This window comes from Pleurodeles waltl, chromosome 1_1 (assembly GCF_031143425.1).
Source record: "Pleurodeles waltl isolate 20211129_DDA chromosome 1_1, aPleWal1.hap1.20221129, whole genome shotgun sequence".
Taxonomy (NCBI): domain Eukaryota; kingdom Metazoa; phylum Chordata; class Amphibia; order Caudata; family Salamandridae; genus Pleurodeles; species Pleurodeles waltl.
This window is the reverse complement of record NC_090436.1, coordinates 305,312,033-305,324,403: the sequence shown is the minus strand read 5'-3', so window position 1 is coordinate 305,324,403 and position 12,371 is coordinate 305,312,033. Positions and strand designations below refer to the sequence as shown.

Sequence of the window (12,371 nt, the reverse complement as noted above, 5' to 3'; positions counted from 1 at the left end):
GCCCTGGCATAATCAGATCTGCTATTATCAGAGCTCTTATATAATGAGATTGCCTCCATGTTTGTTGCCGCACTACGCAGCACCAAAGGGACAAGTTATTATTATTTTTTTATTACAGAACAAGTAGATTTATTAAGCAACCTGTCCTGTGTACAAGTAGATATTATATTCCACATCCCTGTAGTGACCACAATAATCTATTTGACCTAACTAATGTACATGACCTGTAAACTGGTCTCAAATTGTGAGATCCTAGGCATAGATTTTGTTTTACAGAGCTGCCTTTTTCTTCATTATCACATATGAGAGCACCTTCAAATATGCAAGCTCAGCATTTCTGCTGTTGCTTTGAATTAACAGACTAAATGTTTGCTCCAGCTATAATAAGAATGTAGCCCACATATAGTGTACACATAACCCCTTACTTGCCTCTCAGGTCACTAATAGCATTTTCAAAGGCAGGGGCAGGAATGTTTCTCAGTTCATATTTAAACACTCACTCTTAGTAAATATATAACCAAAACATGTGGTAATGCACTGACATTTACAGACAGCACATTTTTAATTGAAATGGCCATAAAGGTTCCCACTAACATGCAGTTTTACTGCTAAAACTATAGCTCTTATGAACAATAATTTGAGGAAATTGTGCATCAGCAAAAAGGTTTATCATTTGCCCATCACCAACTACAGTGTTCAGATTTGTTTTCATCACATTTTTTTTTGCATCACACAGGATTACAAAAAAAATGTCCTTTTAGAACTACTGAAATATATTTTAAAATGTTTGTAGAGTTCACTTATAAACTATTTTAAAGTGTTAGGAAAAAAACACAACACACTGCAGCCTTTCATTTCACACTGTTTGAACAGCATGATAGCCAGACCGTTAACTTTACAAAATCTGCTAACTTTGCCAACAGGGAAAGAAAAGTAAACATCAACTTTCAGGATAAAATAAGCAGCAAGCTGTAAGATGATATCAGCTGACATCTGACTTCTGTCTTTGAATACAGAGTAAATGTGACAAGATAAAAACAAGATTTAAAGTCATCTTCATTGCTCACTTTCTCAGTGATAAGGACACCTGTTCTTTGTCAGCTTGTCAAAACAGACCAGTAGGCCCTACAAATAGCTTGCCCTGATAAAATCTGACTCACTATAGCAAGTAGATTTCTCAAGACCTGTATTATGAGATGCTTCCAAATCCGCCACAAGCCAGGGAAAGCACCACTGACCATCATTCCTTCTGCGTTCCACATTGTCAGGTCTCATCACAACGACTTGGCTTCATGCTCCCCACTCCAGATCTTCTGCCCACTGTAGCTCCCACCAACGTTTAGGCAGATTGCTCCATGGTGAAACACCATTCTCAGCAGGACTACTGTGCCGAGACCCAGAGCCAAGTCCACCACGCTGGTCTTTGTTACACTCCAGGTATAGACTACCATTTCCTTGTTCAGCTGCATTCAGCCCGGAAGGTCTTCCAACCACTCTCATCACGCCAGTGTTTTCTGCATTTGCCTAGCCAGTCAGTAGGGAGAATAGTTTTTGACCAAATAGAAGTTTCAACTATAACCCTATAGCTCTTACAAGCCCTACCTCAGTTATTATTCCAATTTCTTTTACAGGGCTACACAAATCATCAAAAGCATTCATCTTGAGGGTGATAATCAAGGCTGGAGAAGGGTGCTGCACACGTTCCCTTGTAGTTCACTCATTACCTGTCACGAAATACTTCACAGAGATTCAGAGTGATTATTTTATTTAGAGAAAGAAAGGCAATTTTAGCAAGTTGGAACATAGGTTTAATAAAGGGGAGATTAAATTCATCTTAGAAATTAAACATGATTTTCAGGTTTCGAAGATAAAGTGTTTTATATATGTTGATATCGAAAACGGAGTCATGGTTAAATTGAGGTCCATCACAACGTTGGCTCCCTTAAGAGGTCACTACAATAGGTAGGAGGTGCAAGGTTGTCCAGAATAGTTAACTGTTAGGTACTAGCAAAAGTTAAGTATGGAGGTCTTTTTAAAAAACATGGGAATGTAAATTAGGAAGATTATATAGATAGGAACAATGGTGACAAATGTTTAGTATAGATGTCCCCTATACCTAACCCTTCACAGGCAAAGAAATGTATATATATATTTAAAATCATTTTGTCATTACATGCTGGCAACCCTGCATATTATGAATAGTTCTAAGTCACATCCCTACTCACAAAGGCTGTGACAAGAAGATTATCTTCTATGGGATTCCCCACCTGCTCATGTATGTTGAAGAGTGTTATCAAAGAGAAAATGGGAAAAGATGCTGAGAACAAGAAAATACATCTGGCGATTAGATACTATCCCCTTCAGACAGTTTAGCTACATCAAGTTTGGTCAGCCTACAAGCAGATACTGGCAAGTAGGGTACACAACAGATAACCTTGAAAACTAAGAAGCTGCAAAAGCTATGACACCTCTTACAGATGGAGAGAATTGTTTTTGAGACACTTAACTTTGCGATCCTTTACCAAAGTCTGGGGTCCTACTGCCATTTCCTGAAACTGAACTTCTGAAACCTAACACATCCCAGACATCTTAGGTTACTTAACTTTTTGCTGCCCTATTCTTGATTGCTATTTTTGGGAGCGGTTACATGGGAGGGGATAGGGTGTTTTCTGCACTGGTTATGTTATCAGCAACAATAACTTAAGTACCTTTAGAATCTTTCCAATACAAAAATACTGAAATAAATTCTATGAGCAGGAGGCTTTGTACAAAAAATTGACTAGATCAAGAATAAAAATATAAAATAAAAACTCAGTTATATCAACAAATTCAAATCACTAATTTGTGTAAATGTGAATAGCTAAAGAAACTGCCCCGGACAATGAAACGGAACACTCAGTAGTCTTTTCAGTGAAACAGAAAAAAGCAGGAATTTGTTGGGGAGGTACAATTTAGCGACACACTATTGAGGATGGTTCTGTTTTCATACGCGTTTGCAAAGAGGTGGTCTGCAAAATTAATAGTTATCTACTTAGTTATGCACCAGTATTTTAATTTTATAAAATCAAACTTACCAGCTTTGGAAATGAAGGTGTAAATGAGAAGCTTGGACCCGCTGTCAATTCTGAATCCCAGTCTTCATCTCCCATGGTTGACCCAAAACCTGCCCAAACAACCATCATTTTAAAGTTTGCTCTGCAGGTAAATAACACAGTAAACAAACACCACACTAGCACAGACAACGCTATTAAAGACAGCTATACTTCACTACAGTCCCACATTCCTAGGTGCCGTTTTATGCTAGGTCATTTGCTTAACTGCCAAAGCTCCTGCCCAAGGTTCAGATGTGCTACATGCAGAACTGCAGCCATCAAATGCCAAAGTAAACGTTCATGCACTTCCATATTAGAAAACGTGCCTTCCAGGACATTATCAACGCAAGACAAACAGATCCTCCAAAAACACGCTACCTCCCATCTATTTTTTTTTTGTTTAACAATTCATTTTTCCAAAAGTACAAAAATATTGAGTAACTCATAAGTCCAAAAATAGAAATACATGGTATCCTGGAATAAAAATGCAACAGAAATAAGAAAAACAGAAAAGAATGAAGATGGAGAAGAGATGAAAGGAAGATTAAAACAAGCATTTTCAATGCAATTGGTCTCGCATTTGCTCGAGTTAGAGCTATTTGCTTTGTAAACTCCTAACCAGACTTTTCTTGCCACACAAATGAACAAAAAATAAATATAAAAAATGTTTTTTTAAAACAGTGCAATCGCACTGCGTTTTGTTTTCCTTTTCATTTGTGTGGCAAGAAAAGTCCGGTTTGGAGTTTACAACGCTAATAGCTCCAACTCGAGCAAATGGAGACACGTTGAAATGTCTGATGTGGAGAGAAATAAGTGCCAGGCCTAAAAAAACGCCAGTATTGCCGGTCGGCAACCACCTGCTCAAAGTAAGCACAGGAGTTAATGCTGCAAGTAGAATACAGCCACTCAAAATGAGAGGGCATTTTCTTACAGTTCCATCAGCTCTTGCATAAAACACGTGTATCGTCTTTTACCGATCAGCGCACACGGCAATGAAAACTCTAAGCTTTACAGCTCAACTCGCATAAACACATGGGTTGTGTTTTACCATGACCTTTTAAAAATATGCATGACAAACTGAATCATGTTTACACAACATTTAAAAAAACAGTGAGGGGAGAGCAAGCTGTCCCTGGAAAAGCCCTGTTTTTATTATGTTTGCAAAGGGAGCTGGTGGGGAGGAGGGACTGAACAAGCACCCACAGTGTTAAAGTGAAACACACAAATGCTAAAAAAAAAAAAAAAAAAAAAAAAGTCCTTTACAGAAGAGAAACAGGACATAGCGTAATTACACACTACTTTGTGCTGCTCCCAAAGTGAAAAAAGGCAGGACAAAGACGCAGAACTGACCACTAGCGAGCAAGGATTTTTGAAGGACACTGCAACTAACAAATAAGAATGCAGGAACTCACAGTATAGTATACAGCAGGCCGAACGCTAATGCTCGACCTAAAATGGGAGAACTGATACCAAAGAGCAAAAGCTAAACCTTAGTATCAATCAGTGCTTGAAACACTGACAAAAAGTAAGTAATACGACAAAAGATACAAAAATAAAAATGCATATTCACACAATGTAAAAAGCACAACAACAAAAAAATTGTATGTACATTAAAGAACTAAAATCCTTAATATAATATGAATATCAATGCTATATAAAACCAAAACGATCAGTGTAAATTTATAGAAGGACCCAATACATGGTTGAAATGAACTTAATTATCATACAATCTATAAATCATTTTCTCAAACTTAGCCACATTGCACATATCTTCAAGCCAAGAATGAAAAGTTGGGCCTGGGGAGGGAGGGACCATGTGCCCTCCCCTCCTTCATTTGTTTATGGCTGGGGGAGGGGGTACCTGAGGCCGTAATCGGCCCAAGGATGGGGGCTGCGCAGCCCTCCTCCCCTAGAATCCATGGATCTGCTTTTAAATTACTCGGAGTATGCAAATCACCTGGAAGCTGCACTCACTTGGCCCTACAAATTCAACCTTAGTAGTATAAATGTCTTCTCGCATTTTACCAAGATGATGAACATCTTAACAAAGGGCACCTCCAGTGCATTTCTCAACAATTTTGGCGGTGCGTTCTTAATGACGAGGAATAAGAGGTCATATCCATAAAACAAAGCAGCACTTATGTCATATACATAAGAGGAAGGGCCCTGGTTTGGTGGAGATTTAAGTCTTTGTAGTCTTGTTGACCTCTCTATAGGAGGATTCATGTTATCACAGAATTCTAGAGAAATACACAACAAGAACAATAATGTTGACAAAAGCACACAAGGTCGCTGGTGACATTTCCTTGTGCTCCATTACACATCTGTAGTGTAGAATACATACTTGATGGACATTTACCCAAGGAGGCAGAATATATTGTGGGCAAAGCTGTGGACTCTTGTTGGATAAAAGGGCGTGTGAGGTTCCTCTGGACGAGTCACTCATAGCTGCTGACACACCCACACAGACACTCATGCACCCACTCAGAGAGCCATTCAGAAACTCGTGTACCCACTCAGACTCTTGCACCCTGTTAGAAATTGGGTCTCTAGTTGGCATAGGTACACACCCTTGTCCAAGTAGGAACCACAATCCTAGTCAGGTTAACAACACAATCCAAACTATCCTGTGCCCACCCTATGGCAGCTTGGCACTGAGCAGTCAGGATTAAGTTAGAAGGCAATGAGTAAAGTATATCTGTAATAAATCACAGTGAAACACAACAAAAATACACCACACAGGTTTAGAAATATAGATAATTATCTGGACAAAATAAGGTCAAAACAACAAAAATCCAGCACAAGTTAAAATATCACTTTTATAAACGTTTAGAAGTCTCAATCCTTAGAAATCAATAGTTGTTTCTTTGTAACACACAGTACCTGGGATGGGTTAAAAATAACAATGCACGGGGACCGCAGAGGAAGAGGAGATTCATGGAAAAATAAGATGTAGTGTTGAAATCTCCAACGTAGCACAGATGATATATTGTTTCTTTCCACGCTGCAAGGTGATGCGTCATTTTTTTGAAGCGCAGTCTTGGTTCATCTGCACGATGCAGGGATATTTTGACGTCCAAGGACAATGCGTTGAAAATCCTTGATGCGCATGTAGAAGCAGCAAGCACTGCGTCAAGTTTTCTGTCCCAAGGCAGGCGCTGCGTCAAATTTACCATCGGGAAATTGTTGCCGTATTATTCCAGTCAGCAGTGAGGCGATTTTCCAGCCGCGATGTAGACGTTGCATCGATTTCTGCAGCAGTTGTGTTGATTTTCCACGTATGAGAATTTTCTGAAGAGGTGAAGTCCTTGCTGGCCCCGAGACTTCAGGGGGAAACTCAATCCAAACTCTTGGATAGCACTTTTGGAGGAAGGCTAAGTCCTTCCAGCAGTCAGGAGCACCAGGCAGCAGGGCAACAGGGAGGAAATCATGCCTTCAGCAAAGCAGTCCAGATGAGTCCTTTAGGCAGCCAGGTGTTGTGAAGAAGGTACGCCAACACAAAGCTTTAAGGAATGAACGTAGTTTATTGGTGAGCTCTTCCAAGCGCGATGCTCTCTCTTTCCCGATCAGCAAGCCAACTGCCGGAAAGCGAACACTGCACCCGTGTTCTAGAAGTTTGGCTCGGGGCTGAACAAGAAAGCAGCCACGAGCCACATCACAACACATCCCTCTCTGTTAACACCACCAAGGAGAGTAGAATACCCAACGTAAATCAAACACCTAATATAAACAATAAAAAAGAGAACAAACAAAATAATACGAATAAAAAAAAAACATTACAACCAGAAAACCAAGGTTAATCCTACTAAAAAAATCACGCAAAGAAATAAAGGCACTAAGTTACATAATCATTCAAAAATGTGGATGGCCTTCTAACCCTAGGAATCCTTGCCTTCATACCACAAGATGATGTATCCCTAACACTCGTAGCAACACCATTTCCGCCACCATCCTGAACACACTCACCCTCCTGATATCTACAAGGTCCTACAACATCTTCATCAATCATCAGCATATAACCACTACAATCATCACTACTCAACTCATGCTCCCCAGACCAATCTGAAGCAAATTTAGCAACCCGTCTCAAACTCCAGCGCTGACCATTTTCAAGCAACACATGCCACCTGTGAACATTTCGAACTTTGAAAGGACCTAAAAAACTTGCAAATCCCTTTTTTTATTCTTCCTGACTTGCTTTTCACCCAATCATGCGGCTTAATCTTCGCCTCATTGCACACTGTCTCACTTACATGCTCACCCTCATACTCGCTACATCCTCTAACCAATTTCTCCATCCATGAACTTTTGCGTTTACCCACCAGTTTTCTGCCTCTCATGATTTCAAACGGTACTCTCCCAGAAACAAGATTCTCTGTGGACCGATGCGCCCAAACCATATCTGAAATCACCAATTCAACGTCCAAGCCATTAACAACGGACAATTGTAGCCCACCTTTAATCATACGATTAGCCAGTTCTACAATTCCGTTAGCACGAGGATTGTACAACGCGGTCACCATATGCTTCACTCCACGCGAGTCCAGAAAAACTTTCATCTCATAAGACGTCAACTATGTACCATTATCGGTAATCAATACTACAGGAAACCACTCATAAGTAAAAATCTCCCTCAAAACGCTTATGGTCGCAGCAGTCGTAACTTCCGACATAAACTTGACAATGAGCCATTTGGAATGTACATCCACCATAACCAGTGCAAAACTCTTACCTCTGCCTACACCAGCCAGAGATCCAATAAAATCCAAGCGCACACTATGCTGGGTCGGCTATATTACCCCCATCAGACTGTCTTCCCACTTTTAACCTTTTCTCACTTCGTAGACACACCGAACACCTCTCAACATCATCATCATCATCATCCATCCCAGGCCACCAAAACTCCATTCTCAACCTCCTCTTGGTAATTGTTTGTCCCAGGTGACCCTCATGCGCAATATCAAACAATTTTTTCTGTACACCTCCTGGTGGAACAATCTCTCCACGCAATATTATCCTCCCATCAACCGCTGAGAGTTCATCTAACACCTTGTTGAACGGCCGTACCAACACAGGAAGATTGATGTCTCTTCTGCCTCCCTTCCTTACCAACTCAATGACCTTTTCTAAAATCACATCATCCTTCATCGCCATATCCCATTCTGTTTCATTCACTACTCCTTTACTCCATTGCGTAACTTCACACACCGATGCTACCGCACCCTCGCACTCACTAGCACATTCACTTTATCCACCATTTGCCAATCAAGAGCCAAACGAGAAAGACAATCAGCTTGTACATTCTTCCAACCAGGAATGAACTCAACATTGTAATCATATTCTTGTAGACGTGAAGCTAATCTTGCCAGTCTCGCTGACCCCTTACCAGTCCCACCAGGTGACAAAATTTTAAGCAAAGGCTTATGATCAGTACGCAACGTGATGTTCCTACCCCATACATATGTGCGAAAGTATTCCACACCCCATGCTGCAGCTAAAGTCTCTTGTTCAATAACTGCATAACGTCTCTCTGCAGTCGTTAACGTGCGAGAAGCAAAGGCAACAGTTTTCGCAATAGATCCGTGCAACTGTGACAAGATCGCACCAATGCCCAGTGCGCTTGCGTCAACAGTGACAATCGGGTTTTTTCCTAGTATCGAAGGACACTAAAACACCCACACCACACACCTCATCTTTGATCATTTGGAAACATTGACTCTGTGCCAGTCCCCACTCAAAACTTGGTCCCTTACGCAAGAGCACCTTTAAACATTCAGTCTTGCTGGCAAAGTCTTTGACAAACTTTAAGTAATATTCAACAAGCCCCAAAAATGACCGTAATTGGTCTTTGTCCTTAGGAGCTGGCACCGACGTAATAGCATTTATTAAGTCTTTTTTTGGTTTAACACCCTCCTGTGATATCGAATGTCCAAGACACTCCACCTCCTTCCTCACGAACTGACACTTTTCCTGATGTAATGTCAAACCAGACTCCAAAAGTCTTTCCAACACCCTCTTCAATGTGATATTATGATGCGTCATTGTACCCACCCTAGTCAAAGTACATCTGTGATTGGTAATATTTGTGAAAGGCTATAATGGTGTGCTTATCACCATGTGTAATGATATTTATGTTTTGACCACTGACTCCACGTTGCACTTAGCTTGTCCACCGTCACATTAGCGATCCCCAGCCACAGACTCCATTTTGTATTTAGCTTAGCCTTAGTTCCACCATTTCACATTCCAGGACAGCAATATATAACCCACAGGCGATTGGAGTGGTTGAGAGGGCGATTAAGACAGCATTGGAAAAAAGAAGTGAGGTCAGGAGTATGGTGTGTGATTTGGTTTGGGCATTTCGTACCACACAAAACGGAGTCACAAGGAAAATTCCTTTTAGTGTGATGAGGAGGCACAAGGTCAACACCAAGATGACATCTGCATGGATGAGAATGCTGATGACCGAAGAAGGCGATAAGAGTGAGTGCAAGTCTAGTGATAAATGGGAGGAGAGAAATCCGGTAGTAAATTGTCTAAAAGGTGAAACCAGGACGAGTTGAAGGTGCTCTAAAAAAAGGTTCTGTGGTCCATTTAGGGCAGTGGTTTTCAAACTTGGTAATGCAGCACCCACCCCCCCCTAACTTCTTTTCCCCTCTGGGAATAGATAATTTTCCCTCCCCCCCTCAGAATTTTTCATAACTATTCTATTAAGTTGGTAATGTATAGATAAGTCTAGACTTATTTAAACATTGCAGTTAAGTTGTTACCTTTTTACAAACACAAACATTTTCTGCATCGAACAAGACACTACTATCTGCATAATCTTTCTTTAGGCAAGAGCATGGCACCCCCTGGGATCATTTGAGGCCACCCAGTTTCAAAACCCCTGATTTAGGGTGAGAAAGGTACATTAGTTGTTTGTTACTTTGGAAAATAGTGAGCGATGGAACATGAGCGGCACTGTATGAGAAAGGGACTTGTGTTAAGGCGATGAGCGTTGTAATGGATTTATGATGATAGTGATGTGTTGAGACACAAAGTTCACAGTTCAAGAGAGTGTGGAAAGTGGCTGAAGAAATGTTGATGGAAGAAATGTGAAAGGAGCACAGGATGGAAGTGCTTGAAGGTCACCATGGTGTAGAGGACCACTTATTTACATTTTCAATGTAGAATCTTTACTACGGGTATTAACTATCTTTTGTTTATTGTGTTGCATTTAAATAAAATATGTATTTTTGTTTCTGAGATGGGAGGAAGATGTGTTGAATCTATGGTTACGATTTTAAGAGTATGTTAAAGTGAATTTATCTTTAAATGTAAAATGTTGTATAACTTCAGTTCTAGTATCACGTGCACTTTGACTCATCTGGGTTCTCTCTGGAGGGAGCTGTATGCTGGATGGAGAGGAAACACCAACTGTGGTCATCTGTATCCTAATAAAGTGTATACTAAAACCTTACACTGGCTCCAAACACAACCCAGCTGTGTCAAGCACATAAAATACTAGAACAGAAGTCCTACAACAGTCTAAGTTTAAAAAATACATTTACTTTAAACATACTCAAAATCATAACCATGGATACAACAACTTTGTACAAAGATGACGTTTTAAGTAAAGATATGCAGCAGTAAACATACAAATTAAGGTGCCCGCATATATATCTTTGAAAATATTCTGTGCTACGGGTGCAACACCTCTTGAATTGTTTCGTCAACTCTAAAGTTCGAGACATTAGTATTCAGCTTAGGCACGGCTTGTTTCTTCATCTAGAAGCGACCACTAGGCACACAACATTTACACGTTCACCGTTAACATATAAGAATTGTATGTATGATGAGGGGCACAGTTAATACACTTTACGGAGGGCCAGCACGCTTACAACAGACGGGGTGGGGTTTTGCGGCAGAGAATACATCATGGTTTTCAGGGCAAGTAAAGTGACCAGTCCAGCAATATTTCACGTATGCAGATTCATCTGAAGTCACAGTCCTTCGGTAAGCCAACTTTCTGGTCCTATCATCGCATACAAGTAGTAACATGCTTTTGCTGGTAAATTTAGAAAGATTTCCAAATACAAGTGATGGTGCTTTGCATTAAAAAGGGCAAACAAATTCCATCACCTCATCACAAAACTCTAACATTTAGCATTAAAAATACCCCTCTCCATCAATTGTGGTGTTAAAAAAAGGTTTTTCAATATTCGGACATATGCAAAGTGTGTAATAAGCTCGGTACCACTTTGACCTTAAAGAGAACTGTGAAATATGCATCCGATTACAGTTTAGAAGAGTGTCGGGAGAAAGCGCGAAGAATTAACATGTAAAAAAAATCATTTTGTAATGGAGCTTTCGCTATGGCGGCTTAAGTTCAACACTTGAGAAAAAACAGTCATCCACCAGAAGGTGGCGACCACACCCTGCTAGGTACCTCCCCCCACCTCCAATATCGGCCGTTGCCTCTTTCGAAAACCACTGACCCGTACACCCGCCAGATACCAATCAAACCATCTATCCGCCGTCATTTCAGGTAATGCACATCTATCCAACCACCTACCTATGCTCAACGTTTCGACACCTAAACCCCCGGTTCCACGAACAAGCAGTGTATAGAATAGGAGCAAAGCCCAGTTTTCTCCGAGCGTCAGTCATGATTAGACAGCATACGTACCCTCGCAACCTCTCACCGCCAATATCAGTCTATTTATACTTAGTTTAAAAAAAATAAAACATGACATAAAACCCAACACAAACCAGTATTCCCTAAAACGGCCTGCTTTCCGCTCTCCTCTCCCCACCTGCGGCTCCACTGGCGATTAGACTTCCCGGACGCACAGTAAAGTGTGCGCACGTGCTGCCTTCGGAGTAAAGCACGTGATGACTCAAAAGTCCAATTAGGTGGAAGTTGTGCGCACGTTCAGCGTCAGCCCCTCTTCTTTCTATCCCCGGGACTTCGGAGGTCAGTGAGGAAAAGAAGAACCCAGAGTGAGATTCGAGCTACGAGAAGCTCGTGCAGGGATATCTTGAGGATATTGGGCCCCTTGGACCAAATGTATTTCGGGGACCCTGTTTGGAATAGCTTTGATTTTGTCATCTGATTTGATCTCTTTTATGTTCTTTTTGCACAGGCACACTCGTCCAGATTCTAAATGATTTTACATCTATTATTCAGGGGACGCGGAGTGTGTTTGTTTTTAAAATTGAAACACATCAGTGGTTCACTAATATTACTGCAAATATGTGACACCCTCCCATTTCCCATATGTGATGTCCTGCTTT

The 12,371-nt window shown here is 40.8% G+C and overlaps 1 protein-coding gene across 7 annotated transcripts in view; it reads right to left on the bottom strand.

Moving 5' to 3' along the window:
• The window catches only part of DDX4 (DEAD-box helicase 4), a 1,597,047-nt gene extending 1,585,012 nt beyond the window's left edge, over positions 1-12,035 (bottom strand). For 4 of the 7 annotated variants that reach the window (XM_069222170.1, XM_069222215.1, XM_069222206.1 and 1 more), the window contains exons 1-2: positions 11,847-12,035; positions 3,075-3,163 (exon numbers count right to left, since the gene is read on the bottom strand). In XM_069222170.1, the coding sequence (XP_069078271.1) occupies positions 3,075-3,149 (75 nt within the window). In that variant the 5' untranslated portion in view covers positions 3,150-3,163; positions 11,847-12,035. Of the gene's footprint in view, positions 1-3,074; positions 3,164-11,533; positions 11,542-11,649; positions 11,705-11,846 lie in introns of those variants that run through there. The other 3 variants (XM_069222177.1, XM_069222198.1, XM_069222187.1) reach the window with 3 other exon arrangements.
• Between the last annotated feature and the right edge of the window lie 336 nt (positions 12,036-12,371).